Genomic DNA, 23085 nt, shown 5'->3' on the forward strand with positions numbered 1-23085 from the left:
AGGGATAGTGTGTTGGGGTGGTGTTGAGGAAGGGTGGATTGTGTGTTGGGGTGATGTGGGAGGAGGGGGGATAGTGTGTTGGGGTGGTGGTGGGAGGTGGAAGTGTGTTGGGGTGGTAGTGGGAGGGGGATAGTGAGTTGGGGTGGTTTTCGGGTGGGGGAGGTGGGCTAGATTGTGCACTATGACATTAAACCATAGTTCAACTTAATCAATGCAAAGACATTGGGCCTCATTCCGAGTATGGCGGTAAGGGATAGCGGCCACCGCTAACGAGAGCGGTGGCGGTAATCCCTTACCGCCATACTCCGAGTTCCCTTAGCGCCATGGTGCTTTTAACACCTGCTTTTAGCAGGCGTTAAATACCATGGCGCTAAGGGACCTTGATGTTAATTACGCCACCGTAATTTACGGCGGCGTAATTGACGCCTTCCCCACTCCCATTATGCCCTATGGGGCAAGAATGGGAATGGGGAAGGGTAAATGGGGATTGGGGAATTACCGCCCCGCCAACCTTGGAATGGGGCGGTAATTCCGCCAACCACCAAGGCGCTGCCGGTCCGGGTACGGCGTCAACCAAGGCGTTAATAGCGCCATTGGTTAGCGCCGTACTCGGAATGAGGCCCATTGCTCATTGTGTTTATTCATAAATGTGTGTGGGTACACAGCGGTGTATGGTATGTGCCATGTGAAATCTTAAAAGACATTGTCAATCAGTTCTTAGCGAACCACTCGTCCAGCCCTAACGTCATCTCTGCAAATGCATGCAGACGCCTCTGCACGGTACGATGTCCTTACATCGCGGGATGTTTTTTTGCAGGTTTTTTACCGCTAATTTTTTAATGAAAAAAAAAACATCCATTTTTTTTTTTGTGGGGTTTAGACAATTATATATGGGGTGTGGGTCTTTGTGAATACATAAACAATTAAATGTAATGGGAGGCTGGGGGGGTTCCCCCCCAAAAATAATGAAAAAAAAATTGATGGGATTTTTCGTTAAAAAACATCCCACGATGAAATGACATGGAACCCTCTGCACAGGCACTGTGTCCTCATCCTCTGGGGGTGGCTTGTCCACATCAGGGGATTGAGAGACATTCCTCTGGAGGCAGATATTGTGCAGCATGGTGCACACCAGCATGATTTTTCACACTTTTTCAGGGCTGAACATTTGTGCACCTCCTGGATGATCCAGGCTGCGAAAATTGACCTTCAGGAGGCCAAAGGTAGACTCTATACAGACACAGGTCCTGCTGTGAGCGTGATTGTAGGCCATCTCCTGTGGTTTCTGTGGATCCCGCAAAGGTGTCATGAGCCAAGGCAGCTGTGGGTATCCAGGGTCACCTGCAAGCCATGAGTCACTAAGCATATCTCGAAGTGAACCACCAAACTACAAGGCTTGGACTTCATGGTGGAACATGTTCATGGCAAGGAGAACGTTGCAGTGGACGCTCTCTCTAGGAATCCTATTGTAGAGGAGGATGAGTTGGATATGCTAGCGGAAGATGATATCAGGGACATTTTCTCTTTGGAGGATAGTCTTCAGGAGAGTGACTGGTTAGCAGCGTGTCGGAAAGACAGGGTTTATCAAGAAGTCAAACGTCCAAAATGGGACAAATGGAATAACAGTGTGCAAGTTACATGTGAGCGTGCGGGTAAATACAAGAGGGTGAAGGATTAATTGATTATAGAGGGGCAGTCTGTGTGCAGGGGACACAGGTTATTAGATTTGTGCTACATGAGAGAGACTGTTGTTGATTTAGGTTACATAGGCCACATGGGCATCTGTAGGATATATTCTATGATTTGTTTGAATTTTGGTGGGTGCACATGAACAACTTTGTTGAAATGCGCATCAAGGAATGTAGGTAATGTCGCAACAGTGATAACATACTAGAGGCCGTGGTTCCTCCTATGGTTGTCTCCGCAAGTTCCCAGGTTGCCCTGAGGAACAGTGGTGGTAGATTTGCTGGGGCTGTTAAATGCTTATGGGTCCAAGGACAGTTATGTAGTAGTTTTGATAGATCTTCTTTCTAAATAACCTCAAGGTGGAATAGTTAGGGATGTCACTTCCAGGAACTTGATTACATTACTGAATAATGTGTTCTGGAGGGAGGGCTTTCCAGCTCAACTGATTGGGAATAATGGACCATAGTTTGTGTTGAATGGGTTTCAAGGAGAAAGGGATTGTACACAAAACAACTGCGCTATACCATTCTCAGAGTAACAGATGTGTAGAGCGGTTCAACCAAACCATCATGGATGGCATAAGGTTGTCTGTGATGAATAACAGAGATTGGCAAAGAGATTTACTTAGGAGAATATTTCAGTACAGGTTGACAGCCCACCCTTCCACGGGTGTCATTCCATTTGAACTTATTAGAGGTCGGAAGCCGAACACCAAGTTGAATCCGGGTTGAGTGAATCTCTCCAAGATGGTGGTCACAGATGTCAGGAGTGTTGGTGACAGAATAAGGGATTGTGGTGAGGCATCCAAGTGGAGGTATGATATTAAGTATGGAAGCAAGAGAATGGAGTTGTGTGCGGGTGATCAGGTAAAAATAAAACTTCCCAGGAAAGGCAGAACATATGAATCCAGGCATTCTGGGTAAAGAAAAGGTTGAGAAGGAATATGGGTGTGCTGTATGTCTGGCAGGTGGTAATGTTTGGAACAAGAGGAGGGTGATAAGTTAACTAGCTGCTTGTGTGATCTCTTCTCCCTGGTCTGTCCCCCTAATGTAGTTTCCGTTCATTACTTCAGCTTACCTTGTTTTCCCCTTCCCTTCCCCTGTGTGGCAACCTTTTCTTCATTTAAGGGAGAGGAGGTGGGTTATCTAGTGTTCAGCATCAGCATGTCGGGAATGGCATTGTATCTTTTAGGGTAAGGCTCCATCTGCAAAGTTTGATTGTACCGCTCAATGTGATTAAGATCTAGAGCGTTAAGGGCAGTTGAATCTTGACAGTCGAAGGAGCTGGACGTTACCGTAGTCTGTGGTTCCTTTCCTACCAGTGTTAATAAATATCTGTCTTACCTCTACCTAAGCACATTGGCCCTCATTCCGAGTTTGGAGGTAAGTAACATTCCTTACCGGCATGGCGTAATTAGCGTGTCCGTGCTGTCACCAGTCCGTTAATAGAGGACTATTACGAATTCGCGGGCACAAGCTTTACGCCATGCCAGTAAGGTCTTTTGCGCCATGCCGTTAAAGGCTCCCAAAATGCCCTTAGCGGCATCAAGCATAGCGCAGATAACACTACCGACCTTGTCCAAAGCGGCATTAGCGGTGACCGTAAATAGCGGTGACCGTTATTAGCGGTCACCGCTATTTACGGTCACTGCTAATAAGCGGAACCAGAAGTAGCGTCATCGCACAGGAATGGGAAAGAGCACAGCGGCCATCTTTAAAAACACAATCCATTGCCATCCTCACCACACAGGACCCCTGGGACTCTGCTGATTTTTGCAAAAGATCCACCTCCAACACCACTATGCCTAAGGCCCTGAAGAAGGGAGCTGCCCGCCAGCGAAAAGAAAGGTTCATGAGGATGAGCTGTAGATGCTGGTAGACACACTCCAGGAGCATGCTGCCATAGTGTTTTCTAACAACATGAAGAGAGAGACAGTGCTTAAGAAGAAAGAGATCTAGGCACGTGTTTCCCAGAAGGTCAGTGCTTCGGGGGAACACCCCATGCACGATTAAGGACTGACGCAAGCGCTGGGACGACCTGCGACTAAGGGTACGAAACATCCTCTCTGTGAACCGCAGCCAGGCCATGGGAACAGGAGGAGGTCCTAGTTCCCTGATCAAGCTCACCCCATGGGAAGACATCTGCACCAGCATGATAGGGATGGAAGACATCGAAGGAGTTGGCGAGATGGAGTGTGGCGCCACAACATCGGGCGATGGAGGTGAGTGTCCAAAGTAAACATTGCTATGCCAAATCTGATGAAAGTCAACCAATATGTCAGTTCAAAGAATCAAGCCATGGTCCCCCACACACACACACACTCCCAGCAAAGTAGGCTGATGCATTACAGACACATGCAGATGCCTGGTGCAAGGCAATATTATAGATGACACATATCACACAAAGATGAAAATGCCACGAGTCACACAGCGTGCATGTCCAAAATACTATGCATGTCAGATAGCACTGCTCCTGGGCAACATGAGTGACGCCGACGTATGCCTGCATAAACCATCCATTTATCAAAGAACGTGCTCATCCAAACACAAATGCCGATTACCCCCAATTGTGTGGAGGATCAATTGTCCTAATGTATTAATGATGCCTAACAAAACATCACTCATGCCGTCCCTCTCTTTGACCCCCACAGGCGCTGACCATGACAGCGATGGGCAGGACGCAACCCCTGCACAGGCCACACCCTGGAAGAGGTCCCGGGATGACAGCAACCAGCCTTCAACCTTGAGGGGACAACCCAGGGGGCGGCGTGTACCAACATGCAAGCCACCCCAGGTACCCATTGCACCGGTGCCACCAAGGCCCGTAGAGGGCGAAGCACCACCTCCACCCATTGCCCATCCTGATGACTCATGCGAGGCACCACCATCCGAGGAGTCAAGTTTGGCTGGGGAGGTGGAAGCCACGGCACCCCTGGGTCTGGAGGACACACAGCACGACATCTGGGTGCCCATGGAGGACGATGTTTCGGAAGTCGTCCATAACTCGACTCCACCGGCATCCCCCAAGTATCGTCGCTCGATACAGAGCACGCCGCCACCCCGGAACAGTCTGGTCAGGAACAGACAGAGGGACACTTCAGTCCACTTATCGCAAATAGGGAGGCTGAGCAGGCTGGGCAGGACAGGCAGGGGCCGACTACCTCCACAGGTGCACCCGCAGGGCTGCAGCGGTCTGACCTGCTAACTGCCCTTGTAAGGGAGTTTGTCCAGGACAACAGACTGGCCAGAGAGGAGTGGCGTCAAGACTTAGTCGCTCTAGGGAGGTCCATCACAGACAACACTGCCTCTATGGCCAGATCATTCACTGACAACACCAGCCGCCTCTGCGAGGAGGTCTCGGCCCTCCGGCAGGTGTTAAGCCGCATAGCGGATGCCATGGAGGCAGGGCATCCCGCTACACATTCACAGCAGGCGGCCACACCGTCTTCCTCCAGTTCTACGCAAACAGACCTGCTCCGCAGGTCGTCCCGTACCCAGCGCCGGCAAGACAGGCCGCCCCCTGGACCAGGGAGTGCCAATTAATTGTCAGGGCAGCCTCGTGTAGGCTTTGGAGACTCAATGGGACTTGTGTGGGGGAGTTGTGGGGGCAGGTGGAGGGGGTGAGGATGTGTGGGGGAGTTGTAGGGTAGGGGGTGAGGGTGTGTGGGGGAGTTGGGGGAGGGGGATGAGTGTGTGTGGGGGGAGGCAGAGGGTGGTGAGGGTGGTGGAGGGATTTTTCACTTACATTTACATTGTTACATTTAATACACCGGTTGTGTGAAAAACAAGACCCGAGTGGACATTCATCATTGCGCATGTGTCATTTATTCATTTACAGTGCATAGTGTAAATGTACCCCCACACTCAGTGCCCTCTGTCCAACCATCATGTCACCCTCTGCTGCCATGTGTGTCAGTAATATTGTGCAATCACTGACTGGCGCACAGCACGTCCCTCCTGTGCATCGGCACAGCGATGATGTCCAGCCACATCTTCTTCTTCCCCTTCATCATCACCAGGTGGTAGCAGATCAATGCTAGGGGGGCCGGGGCACGTTCCGGCGGATGCACATATTGTGAAGCATGACACATGCCATGATGATCTTGGCCACCTTCTCATGCCTGTAGAGGAGTGCCCCACCCAACCAGTTGAGGCAGCGTAATCGTGCCTTCAACAGGCCAAGGGTCTGCTCGATGACCACACGGGTACGGGTATGTGAACGATTGTAGTTCTCCTCGTGTCTGTTCTGTGGGTTTTGGAGAGGGGTGAGGAGCCACGGCTTCAAGGGACAGCATCTATCACCTGCATGAGAGGCAATTGAAGGTAAATGTCAGGAGGATCATGATGGACAGCCGTACTAGTCACACATGCCTGCATGTCCCTGAATATATTGACGCCTTTTTCAGTTCCTCAATGTGTATAGTGCCATGGACTGATGGTGTGGGTTGCATCTTCAAGATGATACATGGTGTGCACTGGCGTCTTGTTTCACATGCATAGTGTACGCATACAGCTGTGTTAGTGTCAAATTAGTGAGGTGTTGTGTTCTGTGAGATTTACTTAGAGGGAGCGTTGGCAGTAGTATGTGCAATATTGGGCAATCAGCACTGATCATTCCCATGGTGACATGCAGCACTCCTGTGAGTGTGCCGGCCCTGTGCCAGACAGTGTATTCCCTAGTAGGTACAGTTTGATGCACTCCCAGGGATGCTTGTCCTGTGTGGTTATATGCTGGAGACAGCAACATAGTGCATATGCACTGCATGGTGCAGGATGGCGTTACGGAGGGTGAGTGCTGCTGATGAGTGGTGCACGTGTTGTGGGATGTTTGGTGGTTTCCTGTTGGTCATGTGGTGATAGGTGTCAGCCTTACTTCCTTCCAATGGGATTTGGGTGTCATGTACCATTTGTGATGCTTTGGGGCACAGTGTTCGGTGATGTGCACATCGTGCAGTCACCACACCAATGACACCAGGGTGGTGTGTGCATCTCTCCCCCCATTTCAATGCCATGTGCCAGTCATGCAACTTACCAAGCAGCCAGGCACGTCGTCAAGCATGTCGCTCCATGGTGCGTGGTAGCGTGGAGTTCCGCATGACCATAGAGTCATGAGTTGATCCGGGATATCGGGCACAACAATGTGTGATGGTCTTGCTGGCGTCGCATACCATCTGCACATTGATGGAGTGCTATTGCTTGCGGTTGCGGTACACCACCTCCGTGGCATGCGGGAACAGCAACTCCACGTGGGTGCAGTCGAGGGCACCTACACAATTTTGCATGCCTGCCAGTGCATGGAAGCCAACTTTTGTATGAAATATATCCTTGGGAGTCCGTGGCAGGGATATGTAGTCCCTTGTGTGCTTGAGGAGGGCATCCAGCACTTTGTTCAGTATCCGGGAAAATAAGGGTTGTGATATGCCATGCATGTGCCCCACTGTGTGCTGGTAGGTGCCTGTGGCAAGGAAGTGGAGCACAGACACCACCTTCAGTAGAGGGGGGATGGTGGTGCGTATTTCAATGAGGCTCACTATGTCGTTGTGTATCAGGTCCACTATGGTGGTGATGGTGTCCCGGTCCAGACGGTACAGGGTGTGGATCTGCTCAGGGGTTAGGTTGGAAGGACTGGCTCTGATGCGAGGGATTGGGGGCTGCTGGCGTGGTAACAGTGGCTGCACTGGTTGGGCATTCTGGCTCTGTCTCACCATCCTTCTCCTCTGTGGTGGCGGCTGTTGTTGTTGATGTTGTGGCAATGCAAGCATGTCCTCCAGCTCCAGTAATGCTACTACTACTGGAATCATCTTAGTGTGGGAGGGGGTGTGGTGTGTGGGTGTGCTCCTTTTGTACTGGGCCAGACTCCATTGCCTCCACCTGTGCTTATTGTGTGCACCTGTGGCAGTTGTGTACACTGCTCAGGGCATTTTACGGTAGGTTGGTGATGCCGGTATTTACGGCATGCCGGTAACCACTTTTTCCGCCTTCATGAAGCCATTATTTGCATGTCCGCTTCACTTGTGATTTACTCCAGTTTACGGCATGCCGCTATTGCCGGCATGGTGGGTCGTGTGCCCACGCCCAGACCGCTATTTACGGCATCGTACTTTACGGTGCCGCTAATAGCGGTCGGACTTGTCAGAATAGCCTGTAGCGGTAATCGATGCCGGTATTCCTTTACCGGCATCATTGTTCCCTTAGCACCAAGCTCGGAATAACCCCATTGTCTTTATTTCATACATCTCACCTTAATGTCTGTAAGTAGGAGACAAAGAAAATGGGTAATCTCTGCATGAAAATTGCAGTCTAGTCAAGGCCCTTATTAGACCACAGTCTAATATTGACCTTGGATTGGGTCCTAATACATTTGCAGAGAGTTTCTATCTTTCTATCTTTCTACCCTTGGGTGTCTTGCCCCTCTATCTTTTTTTGTAAGTGCAACTTTGATAAAGATTAAAGTTTACTAGAAGGGGTGGAGTGGCACCGAAACCTGCTACTGGAGTATTGGAAATGGCTGCCCATGATGGACAGCGTTACACTGGTGCTTTTTTTGCCCCATTATCTATACTTGAGGTACAGGTTGGGAAATACAGAGACTGATCATGAAGGAAGGTTTGTAATAACAGATGGTGTGCCAGAGACATTTTCTTAAAACTGAGAAGCATATATGGCCCAATGCAGCCTACAAAAATAATGTTGATTATTTCACCCTCAAGCTGAATAGTATGAATTAATTCCCCGTTTTGTGATTCCCAATGCCCAATCCACAAGAGACATTTGCAATGCCTTCACTCACATTGGGATCCGATATCAAGGCTATGAAATGACAATAACAATAATCTTCTTCAAGACAACCGCAGATACACATACATTGTGGATGATGAGCAAGTGGTGGCAGATGCACTTCTGAATTTGTGAGTAGTTGCCATGATAGATCTAACAACACTAGGACTGTAGCCCCAGAAGGAATCAGTTTCACACAACAATATTCAAGAATTGAAGGAGTAACATTAGGCATTCAGATGTGTTTTCATGTTGTTGTTTTTTATTTTTAATGTGATTTAGTTTAAATAATAAACTTTACACATAAACATCTTATCAATATAGACCATATGAACAATAAAAATTGCAATAGAATATATATATACCTTCATATAAAAACAATACATTACAATATACTTACATTCATGAGATAATATATAGTTCATAATCTCTTTGTACAATCATCATATTAAATAGCAAATACAAATCGTCCTTAACTCTTAATTATAATATGTGATGTTACAAATTTAACCTCCTTCCTAATATCACATTTCCATTAAAAAAACCACAATTCAAACAGTGTCATTTTTAATAAATTCAAGAGGGATGTATCCTAAATGGTACTGGTTACTCTGCTCCATTGAGGGCATTAAACTCTGGTTCTGTCAAAGCTTTCCATTTCTTAGCATATCAGGCACCTTCTGAGAGCAGCATAGCTTCTTAGGAACTGAAGCAAAATAGTTCAGCCAATTGACAATCCCCCTGGCTAATAGCCCAGCCCCTGAACCCATTCAATATGTATGGCACCTAAATAGTTCCATATCACTTTATGATAATACTAAAAGAACCCAGGGAACCGTCCATGAGCACAACATGAGATCTTGAGGACCGATCATAATCTTCTTACGCGCCTGAATGAGGCCTAAGAGCTATGCCTTTTACATCTACAGTATACAAGACTGTTTTTATATGGATTTTTGGTCTATTAATTGCCCATCCCCCAATTGTAAACCTCCACACCTGGGAACATAATGTTGTTATTTTGATAAGCATTAATGACCCTTTCTACCTGATGCACAAAACCTTAATGTAGAAGATGAGATTGTTTTTATCGTAACTATCACTTTGAGCAACAATGGCAGTAGGATTCAAGTTTTATCAGCTGATCCATCTTGTTTGACTTGAGTACTCCTATTTATTTCCTTCCTAAAGTTCTGTAGGTGCTAATATATTTCTCAAATTCTGCTTCTCCTGCGGAATAAGCCCAACACATAATAAGTACCAAAAGAGCATTAAGGTACTCTGCAATATTAATGCTGCTATTATATATTTTTATAACGCAAAAGTAGCTCAGGAGCATCAGAGTGATGTACAGGTCAAAGAGCAAAATAATGGTAGCAAGAATTTATCAATTCATCAAGTAAACATTAGTAATAAATATTGCAGTTCATTATAGGACTGTACAAGTCATGCAGGTCATAAGGCAAGACAGGTCACATTGAGCAAAGTACAAGTTATAGAACAAAACATTGGTAGCAAGAATTTACCATGTCATCAAGTCAACATTACTAATAATTATGGGATGCCCTCATTCCTGCGCAGCTTAACACTGTACAACCGAAAATGTCACATTCTTTATGCTGCATTTCGCACCCTATATATGTCGGGGGTGGGTTAGGGTGATAAGAAATGTGGGGGATTATGGGGCGGAAAAATTAGTTTAAATTAAAAAAGTCAACTTTTTCGGTTGCGCACTGTTTGAGTCGCAGTAATCACATAGATCCATAATTATCATAGTGCAATATACAAGTAGGGTTTGCACAAGACAGCTGGAATCTAGGTTACACTAAAGTGTTGTTGGAAGAGCCAGACAGGCCTTTTGTTATTTCCTAAACTGAAGGAGACTTGGAGCATTCTGATTTCCACTGGGATGGAGTTCCAGAGAACTGGAGCGTAGCATGAGGACTGGTATGTAGTTTCCCTGTGAGCCAGTCTGGTTTCTACTGAGGTGATTGTCTTTCTGTGGCATGACTGTGGGCCGCCCGTTGTTTTAAATGTGGCCATCAGGTAGGCCGGCATATCAGCGATAGTTGCCTAGTAGGTGAAGTATGCAGTTTTGAATCACATCCTACCTGGGATGGGGAGCCAGTGTAATTTGTACAAGGTGGAGTTGGTGTAGACACATTTCTGAGAGAGAGTGATGAGGCTAGCCATGTTGTGGTGGATGCTCTGAAGGGGGACAGGTGAGCAGCCAAGAGCCCTGCATGTGGGGGTGTTACCCCTGTCACTGTGCAAGACCACTAGAGCCTGCACCACAGTTGTGAAGTCCTCGGGCGGTAGGAAGGGCTTGACCTTGTGTAATAGAGAGATCTGATAGGAAGGTGTTTGAGCCTTACGGCCATCCTTTGTGCTCGAAAGATAGGTTGTTATCCACACTGAAGACTAGGGCTTTTGCTGGGTGGGTGAGTTGAGGGTTGAATCCGTCCAACTGCATTTTGTCCATGCACCATTGAGTGGATTCCTGCTTGGAGGAGTGACCCAGGAGTACAAATTCGTTCGTGGTGGATTTAAGATTCAAATAGGAAATAGTCATTCACATTTGAATGGTTGCAATGCATGAGCTAAGTTGAGCGATATCTTGCGGGCCCTTGTCCTTTAGATACAATTGTGTATCATCTGTGTACGGGTGTATTGCGATGTTGGGATCTTCTAGGAGTGAGGTCAAAGAGGACCAGGGGGAGAAGGGAACTATGAAGTACTCCACAGGTAATGGGGTAGTGTTCTGACCTGAAGGACCCACTCTTGACAGCCTAGTGTCTGCCAGCTAGGTAGGATGTGAATCATTTAAGGTCAGTGCCAGAAATGTTCATCCTGTGTGCAAGGAGGATGAGTAGTGTGATGGTCAACCATGCTAAATGCAGCAGAGAGTTCCAGGTGTACTAGCAGGCAAGAGCCCCCTTTATTGATAATCTGAAGGAAATTGTTAACCACCTGTATGGGGGCTGTTTCAGTGCTGCATTTGAGGTGGAACCCAGATTGGTAATCAGGGAGCGGTCACAGTTGCTCGATTAGTGTAAGTAGTTGGTTAGCAACTATCAAATGTGAGGCTTGTGTTCGGCCCGTAGTTTGCACTCTGCTCAAGGATGGGTTTTTTCAAGAGTGGGCATAAAAGCCCTATTTTTAGGATGTATGGGAATGTATCCTCGCTGAGAGATGTGTTGATTATACTAAGAAGAGCAGTAAGGGCAGGACCTGTGAAGTTTTTAAGGCTATTGGCCGTGAGGATGTGGTCATTGTAAGAAGTCATTTTCATGGATGTGAGAGTGTACAAGCGCACCTGAGGCGAGAGGGGAGTGAAGCCGGTCCATGGTTGACCACCCTGTTAAGTGACATAGTGTGGAGTATCTGTGGATTATTTGTAGCATATATATGGTGCTTGGTAGTATTCATCTTGTTCATAAAGAACTTATTAGCCTCATACCTTTCCAGGGTGTCTGGAACCACTGCATCACGTGTGGAGTTTGAAGAGTGTTTGACTTCTATGAAAAAGGCTTTGCTCCTTTTAGAGGCTGCCACAATGGTGGTGATGCAATAAGTAGCCATGCTTCAGATGTCAGGGTCTGCCATTTGGAAGGTAAGATATAAGGTTCTCTGGTATGATGGCCTTGCGCCAGCTTTCTCAAGAGCTCTAATAGACCGTTTGTTGATAGAGAGCTCTTGAGTGTACCAGGGTCCGGAAGATATGTTGTGCTGTGGCCCAATTATCTCAGAGCACAAGTACCTGCTAACTCCTTTGGGAAAAAAAAACTAAAGACTTTAGATGATTCAACTCTTTCCCTTTCTTGCACCTTAGAGAAAAGAGAACACAATTTTGAAACCGAGAATTGCAAGACACTGTGTATCGTGCAGTACCACTGTTGAAAGAACAAACACAGCTTAACCAAGTTTTTCACCCATGAGAAAAAATGCATTGGCAAAGCCAATAGTTGGCATTTTACTGCTGTTCTTTGCATTTTGCATTTATAGGCACCAGGGTGCAAGGAGGAGAGCACAAAGTGTCAAAGTGGGGTGTAGTAAGGGGTGCAGTTTTGCAGGAGAATGAAAAGGGGAATAGAGCAAGTAGGAAGCCATTGATAGATTGTGCCATCGATGATGAGCAAGAGGAAATATGAGCCCGAAAGGGTGAAAGTGAGAGTGTACAAAATAAAGTGAGAATGTAAGAGGAAGGAAGAGAAAGGGTAGAAAGAGGGGGACATGTGGGTGAGGGATGGATTAGGGTGCTTGGGTGGGTGGGGCAAAGGAGGAGGAAGGGCGGGTAGGGCTAGGGAGAGAGGGAGTAAGAGTGCATGGGTGTGGGTACAAACAGTGGAGGTAGTGTGGGTGGGGATAGGGAGAGGGGGTTTGGGGTAGGTGGGGTTAGAAGGGGGGTAGGGTGGAAGGGATGGAGAGAGGGTGGGTGGGTGAGGGTAGGGAGAGTGGGAATGGCTGGGTATGTAGAGATAGAGAGATGTGGGATGGGTGCTTACTGGCAGAGAGAGTGGGTGTGGGGTGGATGGGTACGGGTAGAGAGAGCTGGGGTATGGTGGGTGTCGGTAGAGAGTGTGTGCTAGGGTGGGTGGCTGTGGGTAGAGAGATTGGAGGTAGGGATAGTGGCGGTGGGTGGGCTGTGGTAGAGAGGCAGCCTCGGGAGGACTACAAAAACAGATCTGCTGTCTAAAGTAACCCAAAATAGCACAATTGTACACGGAATAACCCAAAATAGCTCAGTATAGCAACCTTACAAATCGCTGCACAGATGGGTCATGGGAGGCCCAGCCCCCGACTTACCTCTTACAAAACGGCTGATTGGAGCAAATATTGTTAGGGAACTCCTCATTGGGTAGTAAGGCGGAGGAGTTTGGAAAAATAAACTTTAGTGAGTTGGCATTTTCATGCCATGGCATTGTAGGTTGCTATGCCATCCTGATATTCTAGGTTTCAGAGCCCCACTTCCCTCTCCCTCTCTTCTGTAACCATGGTTTAGGCAAATTTATGGCGCAAGCACCACATTAATTTGCCAAAAGCAAACAGGCTACTATAGTGTGTCTTCTGGCAAACATGCTTTAGGTACATTAATGCATGCAATTTCAACCATCCGTTTACAGACATTGTTTCGATTCTGATTCAAGAGTCCCTGCCACACAGAATCACTGTGAATAATTTGAGACAATGAATTGGGTTGTGTCTCAATTAACAATATGAAAAATACTGTGCTTACTATCCATTTTTCTTGTAATATGCAGGCATCGATTGGTTTCTAACATTGAGAAGGTGGGTCAGTAAGTGAAAGGACTCTTGCCCATGTTAGCCAAAATGTGGAAAAGGGGATTACACAGAGAGGTACAGTTGCTCACAGCCCACAATTTCTGCCTACTCTTTAGTGATTCAAAAAAATACACATGCAAAAAATGTAATTCTTTTCCTATTGCAAAATTAACTATTGCTGCCATAACTATAATATTAGTTGTGAAGCAATAGAGTATCATGTAAAAAATGTCAGAGGTTGATAAAAGTAGATTGTCCCACCTTTCGCGGCTGGTTAGTAATTTCAAGTCTGCTGTCTATATGTGAATGATGTTTTCTTTTCATGTACCCAGACATTTATCTATAGTCATAAGTCTTAAATGCAACAGTATGTTGTTGGACGCTTATTAAATCAAGAAAAAAATACTGTGTCATTGTGACTTATTGTAACAGTTGCTCTCTGTTCTTGTTTTTCAGCTTCGAGTGTTCAAGCTTGCAAAATCTTGGCCCACCCTCAACATGCTAATCAAGATCATTGGTAACTCTGTGGGAGCTCTGGGGAATCTGACCTTGGTGCTGGCCATCATTGTCTTCATCTTTGCTGTGGTTGGAATGCAGCTCTTTGGTAAAAGCTACAAGGAATGTGTCTGCAAGATTGCTGAGGATTGTGAACTTCCAAGATGGCACATGACTGACTTCTTCCACTCCTTTTTGATTGTTTTTCGAGTACTGTGTGGAGAATGGATAGAGACCATGTGGGACTGCATGGAGGTTGCAGGGCAGTCTATGTGCCTAATGGTTTTCATGTTGGTCATGGTGATTGGAAATCTTGTGGTATGTATCCAGTCTGGTCATTAATTTAGGACAAGTGCCTTGTCCTAAAAATGTACCTAACATATTCTAATGTATTTTATGCTAAGACATTTCTGTCCTTTTATATGAAATTCTGAATTGCGCCCTTAAATAATACCCTATTATATTGTTTTGCTGTTGCCACATACCGAATATTTGGTTCAAGTGCACCCCCAAAATGTTGTTGTTAATTATTTAGCTAAGCTGCTTGCACTTTTCAGTCAGGTCTATACCAAAAGGAAAGTCAGGAAGACTTTGAACTCACTGCGCAATGTTGTCCTGTTCTACACTACAATCTTTCCTCAGACAAATGAGGAACCCATGCTAAATTTGGTAGCAGTGGGTTCAACGGTGTGGATTTGAATAGCCTTACAGACATACACGCACACACAACCCAAAAATATGTTGCATATAATATTTTTGCATCCAAACACAGACTACGATCTTGCCCCAGACAAAAGAGGAATCCATGCAAAATTTTGTAGACATGGGTTCAATGGTGTGGATTTGTATAGCCGGACATACATACACACATACATACATTCAGCTTTATATATAAAGATAGTTGATGGAGAAGGCATATTGGTTTATGGGCTAGTGTCAAGCAAAGAATACAAGCTGGTCGTTTTCAAACCATCTCCGATTTGTACTTTAATGCTGGCAGTCATATTGTAGATGCATTGTGCCACCATATGCCATTACTTACATGAATGTGAATTTAACAATTGGAATGTGAATTTCATAGGTAAAAAAATCTATGTATTTGGAGAACATTTGTAATTTCTTTGTGTTTGCTCTTTATAGGTTTTGAATCTGTTCCTGGCCTTGTTACTAAGCTCATTTAGTTCAGACAATCTTACTGCTACTGACGAGGATAATGAAATGAATAATCTTCAAATTGCTATTGGAAGGATACATCGAGGCATAGATTTTGTTAAAAGGACACTACGTGAATGTATTGAAAAAGCTTTTGTTAGAAAACAAAAGGCATTGGACGAAATCAAAGCACTTGAAGAGATTCACTGCAAGAAGGAGATCTGCTTGTTTAATCATACTGCTGTTGAAATAGGCAAAGATCTTGAGTATCACAGAGATGGGAATGGGACTACAAGTGGAATAGGCAGCAGCGTGGAAAAATACGCAATTGATGAGAATGATTTTTCATCATTCATACATAATCCAAGCCTTACTGTAACAGTGCCAATCGCTGTCGGAGAATCAGATTTTGAAAATCTAAACACAGAGGATTTTAGTAGCGAGTCTGATATGGAGGAAAGCAAAGAGGTATGTCCTGTTTATTTACTTGTGTATTCTTGTAAATGAAGCAGTCATGTGCGTATTCTTAATCTGTGTTTCATTTTGTACTGCAGCATCTGCTGGGCGATTTTTTTTTAAACCTTCCTTTATCAAACAATTGTGTAATTTACACCCTTCAGTATACGGAAATTGTCAGAAAACCAGCAATATGTATTGCAAAATGTATTGGTCCGTAGTTTGTCAGAACATTTGGAAAACAGAATATCAATTGCAGTGAAAGTTCCATCTTAAATCAATTACATTAATATATTTTAAGATGTGTGCATACACCAACAAATTCCAATGACAAGCTTGTACTGTAGCATGTGAACATTATAATACAAAATTAATTCATCAAAGGTTGGACAGATGGATTCATATGGAGCACACTTAAGAACATCAGCAATTGCATGGGATGTATAACTGTGTTTCAAAGTTGGTGCTACTACATGACTTGGAAATCTGAAATTTCAAGTACATGCCACTGAGTATTTCACATCAACCAACCACAATTATGAAGAAAGATGTATGGAAACACCAGTGAATGCAGATTGAACAAAATTATGAATATTCACTAGAAATTAGTTTACAAGCAACACATTGAAAATAAATTGGCACAATCTAACTTCTAGGTATATGAACATCTCAAACTTGTATCTCAAAATAATAATATTAAGTATTAATTATTCTTGTTCTTTGTTTTCACTCATTCTATTTTCTTCTGGTCAGTGGTTTATTTCCTTCATTTTCTGCTTTTCTGAGGTACAACTCAGTTCCAGAAAGTGGACATACCACTTAATATTTCTCCCTTTAAGGACTGATAAAACCCAGTATAGAGTCTGTAGGCCGAAGGTTAGAGGCATTGGCTACATATATTGTTTAGTTTCAGACTGATTCATGGGGTCTCCAAAAAGCAATAGGACACAAAGTCACTTTGCTTCTTTATATCTGCCACATAGACCTCGCACTCACAGCACTACTCGTTGCATTACGCTCCAATTAATGTGTCTATTAGGACTGTAATATCAAGTCATTTCATCTTGGCATGGGACTAGAATTAGGTTCTGATGTGATTTCCCAATTTGGTGTCTTTAATCTCAATAATCATGTTTGTGTTACAGTTTTAATGTTGAAGTACATGTATGTTATTCCTGTACATACATCTGGTGAAAGGTACCTTCATTTGTTTTTTAAAGAATGACAAATCTCCTGTTGAATAGGACCTATTGAAATTTTGCTAAAGGATACACAGTACACAACACTCATCAAGACAACTTGAGCTCTGTTTTAATGTCAGTATCAATTGTGTCCGTCTGGAAGATACTAGCTTTATTTATGTTTATGTTTATTGAATTTATATAGCGCTTTAAGCCAAAGCGTTTGTCTCCTTACCGTTTGTACACGCATTTCAGTATCAAATAGACACTTGTAACTTACTTCAGTTGGCTTTAGTTAATTGATGCCGAGGCATATTTCCCTCTAGTTGTCAGTAGTATGTTGGTGCATGTGACTTTAGGGAAGTGAGCGATATAACGTATTACCCTGCCATCAGATGCTTAATTAATGGCATTATTTTCTTTAAGCCCCATACCTAATGTGAATTCATATAAAGCAATATTATTTTTAGTTGCAGGCTTTTGCTGTATTCTTCATCTGAGCAATGTAAAAAGAGCAACCTAGATGGACAGTGGGCCTCATTACAAGCATGGGGGTCTGGGAACTACGGTACCGGTAAGCATGCCGTTACCGTAGTTCCTGGACCGCCATTCTACGAGCTGTGCTCGCGGGCGCCTGCCAGCCCGCAGGTCTGACCTGGCGGGCGCAGCGGCACCCACGAGCACAGCACTTCGGATGCACCAGCACCACTCTGAATGGTGCCGGTGCATCCGATGTCCCATTCCCATTCAGCCCTATGGGGCCGAATGGGGGTGGGGAGTCCCTCATTACCAGCACCTGCAAACTCGGCATGACCCGGTAATCGCCCATTCGCGGGTGCCGGAAAAAAATGGATACCGGCGGCAGCCGTGCCTGCACTACGGCTACCGACAGCCTCGTAATGAGGCCCAGTGTCTTGGAATACAATCAGTGAAGCACCTTGACCTGGTTTTTGACAGTTTTCTGTCTTTTTCTGCTTGGGGCAGGTCGAAATAGAAGCACTGTAAAAAAAGAAAAAAGAAAATGCCACTCAGGGTATTTGTATTGTACTCTATCTTTCTTTTCTTTGGTGCACATATTTGCGAAGCACCAGCGCTGGCTGATTTGGCATAACCATTAGAAACACAGATTTTAAAAAATTAGCAAATAATTCATTTCAATCACAAATCATGACTTCTCCAGAATGGGGTCTGGCATGGATTTGTATGCTCATGAATATTCCCCGTCATCAGCCTGGGAATCCTGGGTAAAAGAAAAAACTGTTTTAGTTTAGCTTTAAAACTGAATTTCTCCTGTAAACCAATCACTGTCCTCGGGGGTCATTCTGTCCCCATCCATTGGCAGTCCTCTCCCTAAGCCTAACCCCTGGTGACCATCTTCAGATTTTTACCACATGCTTCAGTGTTGGACATCCTCTTGTTGCTCTCTCAGCTATTTTTCCTATGAGTGTTTTTTTCGACAAATTGTGAGTACCTTTTGACCGATTTTTGTGTCATTGTTCGACCGGAGGTTGACTTCTGGCAGCAAGGACACCGTGGAGGCGAAGATCATACTACATCGCAGATCTTCAGCGAGTTTTGAGAAGGCCCGGTTTTTGGGCCTACTTCGCGCCTTTTCACCTTGACCGAAGAAAAGAGATGTCTCTTCAAACACTGCGCAAAGTGTGGATTGAGGAATGTGTATGTCGAATATTGACACCACAAATGTCTGTATTGCCTGCATCTGGACCATGATGAGGAGGGATGCGAGGTTTGCTGACGATTTTAAAAAAAGACTAAGAAAGACAGCTACAGCAGGCTGGTGGCCTGGATGAAATTGAGTAAGGCCTCTGACTCTGCTTCAGGGCATGGCCATGCTTCCGCCAGGACTGGCCGATTGTCAGTAATAGTCCTCCATCCAACGCAAGAGCTGCTGAGTCCCATGGTCCCACTAAGATGTCGAGCTCACAACTGAACTGAAAAGCTGAGCTCTAGACACCCCGGGGGCAAGAGGGAAAGTGGAGAAAATGATAAACTCAGACACAGGATCTTCTGTCTTCATCCGGTCTCTGCATAAATGAACATTTGTGAAGCATTAAATATATATTATTCTAACTTACAAAATATATATTAAACTAACATCTAACAATCCTACGTGATTATCCTCAGCAATTGCTTAGAGGAAAATACTTTAATTCTTTAATGTGTTCAAAAAATGATGGCCTCCTGACACTCTTCAAACCCAATACCAAACTCTTGTTAAAAACTGTGCAGCAGTAACCAGAGTATATATGAGTCACCTTTGAAGTCTCAACTGAATGAGTTCCTTTGTTTGAACACATTGAAAATCCTGGACACTGTTAAAAGTGTTCTGAGATACTTAAGAAGAACCTTTTTCTTTCTCAAGTTTAAGTTGAGCACGTTAAATTGGATTTTAAAATATAACTCTTCTTAACTTTTAAAATCTTTCACAAGTTCACTCCAGATTTGAATCTCTTAGATGGATGATTGCTCAACATAACAAGAAAGATGAAGTTGAAAGTTGAACGTTATTTACATAGTATTATATACATAACTGATGTGGAAAAAATATTGTTGAAGCAAGAAATGTTCCACATTAAAATACGTGCTTATGCTGACTCTGACTTTGAAAGTAGTTCTGCATATTAATACGTGCATGTGCTGACATTGACTTGAAATTGTTCCACATATAAATATGTGCTTATGCTGACAATGACTGGATTGTCTTTTAAGTTCGAAAAACTTTAGTCTTTAAAAGGTTTACCACACAATCAGGGAACCAGAAAATAACACGAAGCAACAAAAACAAACGCGCAGGCTTACCTTGTTCCGGATGGGCGCCCGAAAAGAATCTCCTTCTCTCACCTTCAAGACGCGAAGGAAAACAATCTCTTTTTCTTTACTCGCAGCCGCAAAGAAAAACCGATCGCCGCAGGAAATCTCTCACCTCAGAGAACTCGAAATGCGACGCTGCAGCCGTCCCCTCACTGGATCCTCACGCGACGATACTAACAAGGTAAGCAAAATACGTTTTAGAAAGGATTCACACACACGTGCGCGCAGTCATTTTGTTTTGGACGTAGTGTTCCTTCTAATAAGCGTTTCCAAAACAAATGGAACATTAACTCCAGCATACCCGAAGAAAAGTTTAAAACTGGAGACAGCAAGTTGAAATAACTTATTGAAACTAGGTAGAATGAAGTACTTTAAACAACTTTTTGAATACTTAGCTTTTAAACGGAAGTTGAAGACTTGCCAGCATATTTCATTACATTTCAGAAGTTTTCTTCCAAGAGAGCAGGATCTTGACTGAGATGATAAATCTTCATAGCAAATGTTTTCTTAAGAGATTCTAGGCCAAAAAATACTCGGAGAGAAACAAAAACATGACCTGCACTGAAGGCATAACAAATGAAAGGCAGTTTAGAATGTTGAGATTTGACCATTGTCTTCCTGCCATCCAATCAACACTCCTGTCTCTGCCCTCCATCTAGGCTTGGGGTCCCTCCTGCACTCTGACAATAATGGTTAAGACCCAAACCATTCCAAAAATGAAAAGGACAATTAATTACATAAAACCTTGAAATAATAAATTAAATAAGAACGACATTCCCGCCGGTGAAGGCTCCGGCTCCAGCTTTAATCTTATGGGGGCACCCTTTGAATCAATGAATCAGGTTACCCTGGAGTTCCTCTCATGGAAAACATCTTTTTTCATGGCAATCAACTCGGCCAGGCGGAGTTCCACCTCAATGAGCCTTTGGTGTTGCCTGTATTCGTCCCAAATCCTTCTCCTCCAGCGGAGAGGGCATTGCATTCACTGGACATTGCTCGTGCCTTGAAGTTTTACATTGCACACACAAAATGTTTTCGGAAGACTTCTCAGTTGCTCAGCAATTTCGGACATGTGAATCATGGAAAGGCCTTGTCGAAGGTGGCTCTCCGGCTGCATCATGCACTGTCATCGACTGGCTAACAGGCCTCCATCGGGCTGGCCGAGAGCCCACTGTACCAGAGCTATCGCAGCAACGACAGCATTTCTCTCTAGTGCCCCCCTGCTCAACATCTTCAGGGCTGCTACATGGAGGTCCATGCACACCTTCACAAGGTTCCACTGGGTCGACAGGGATTCAAGGGAAGAGTCCCATGCCAGCCAATCAGCGCTACGCAACCTGTTCACTTGAGGTGAGTGTGTTCCAGGGGCGAGTGTTTTATTGCTTCTGTTGAGCCTTGCTATCTCCCGTGGCTGTGTACAGGTACTGCTGTGTAATCATTATTCATGAGCATGTGAATCCATGCCAGACTCCTTGCTGGAGAAGGTTTAAGACGCTTTCCTGTAACTCTTGTTCTCCAGCATGGGTCTGGCATGGATTAACATCCGAACCCTCCCTCCTTTCCCTCTGTGGCGCTTCTTGGTTCATACTGCCACTTTACCTACTTACCAAATCTGAAGATGGCAATGAGGGGTGGAGCTTAGGGAGAGGACTGTCATTGGATGGGGGCATTATTACCCAGAGGACAGTGATTGGTTTAGATGAGAAGTAAAGTTGTAAAGCCAAAGCAAAAACATTTTTTCTTTTACCGGGGAATCCGAGCCTGACGATGGGGAATATTCATGAGCATGTGAATCCATGCCAGACCCATGCTGGAGAACAAGAGTTACAGGTAAGTGACTTATACCTCCCCCCGTATTAAAAACACACCTTTTACTAAATAGATTTAAGTTCACAAGGTGCTAGCAGGGGTGGACTGGTAATCAAAAGAGGCCCTGGAAATTATTTTCAAAGTGGCCCCATATTACACATTTTCAGCAAGCCCAACCCTTTTCCTATGGGAACATTTGGAAATACCACACAAAAGAGGCACAGGGTGCAGAGGGCTACCAGAAAATCTCCAGAGTTACGTATAGGCCAGTCCAGCCCTGGGCACAAGGAACAGATTCAGCCTAAAAAAGCCCAAACTGTTGGCTCTGCCAATGCGCGTTGTTCTTGTTTCCAACCTAGCATGCGTATTTACAGTTGTGTGTATTTTATGCGCACTCAGTATGTGCATATGTTAAACGCATGTTGCACTTGCAATGCATATGTGGTATATGGGCAACCACGTACCCGCATTTTCCGCCTGTCTGTGCTAAGGTTGCTCACGTCTGTGGCACCGGCGTACACTGAACTTGCTCCGTATTCTGCAAGCAGCGCAATCTGTGGATGTGCAAACATACGCCAGTTTCACTGACGCGCCTGCATCCGCCAGTGGTGCAGAGTCACACCTTGCTCCGGCCACGTGGGCCACAGATACTTGCAATGAAGTACATGGTGTACATGTGAACATTAGGCCACGCTTCCACACGATGCGCTCTGCATAGCAATGTCATTAGGTCACTATGTCAAAACTCCAGGATTCCAGAATCTATTGCGCTTGAGTTCCCGGCCAAGACCAGGCCCACTTCCTCCAAGCCCCCCAACACTTACATTTGCTGGTGGGTTTGCTCAGGTTTATTGTGAGGGGCCCTCCACCCCATTCCTGAACCCCAATTAATTGTCAAGCTGAAATGAAAGTCTCCCAGATGTATAATGGCACCCAGAGGAGTACACACTGCCTGCAAAGATTAATACTACTTTAAATAAAAATGACATTAACTTTTATTTGAAACACATGTGTAAAATATAAAGGTCATGCCGTGCAAGAAACACAGTAACACATGGATTCCGACCAATATTTAGAAAGAAGGGAAGGAAGAAAAAAGAGAGAAACAAGAAAGAAAGGAAGAGAGAAGAAGTAAAGGCAGAAAGAGGAAGTGTGTGAGAAATAAAAAAAAATTAACTAAGAAAGAAAAAAACAAGCAAACAAAGGACTATAGAAGGAATAAAAGGAGGGGAGAAATACACTTCAGGAATGAGAGAAGGAAAGAAAGAAGGCAAGGGAGGAAGGAAGGAAGGAAGGAAGGAAGGAAGGAAGGAAGGAAGGAAGGAAGGAAGGAAGGAAGGAAGGAAGGAAGGAAGGAAGGAAGGAAGGAAGGAAGGAAGGAAGGAAGGAAGGGAGGATACATGGAAGCAGGGAAG

General features: G+C 44.8%; 1 protein-coding gene across 7 annotated transcripts in view; it reads left to right on the forward strand.

The window, feature by feature from the left end:
* LOC138488896 (sodium channel protein type 2 subunit alpha-like) overlaps nucleotides 1–23085 on the forward strand; it is a 1049646-nt gene that overhangs the window by 746829 nt on the left and 279732 nt on the right. For all 7 annotated transcript variants that reach the window (XM_069616277.1, XM_069616276.1, XM_069616279.1 and 4 more), the window contains 2 exons: nucleotides 14202–14558; nucleotides 15381–15860. In XM_069616277.1, coding sequence (XP_069472378.1) covers nucleotides 14202–14558; nucleotides 15381–15860 — 837 coding nt within the window. The remainder of the gene's footprint in view (nucleotides 1–14201; nucleotides 14559–15380; nucleotides 15861–23085) is intronic.

This window comes from Ambystoma mexicanum, chromosome 9 (assembly GCF_040938575.1).
Source record: "Ambystoma mexicanum isolate Mex_15411 chromosome 9, UKY_AmexF1_1, whole genome shotgun sequence".
Classification (NCBI taxonomy): Eukaryota; Metazoa; Chordata; class Amphibia; order Caudata; family Ambystomatidae; genus Ambystoma; species Ambystoma mexicanum.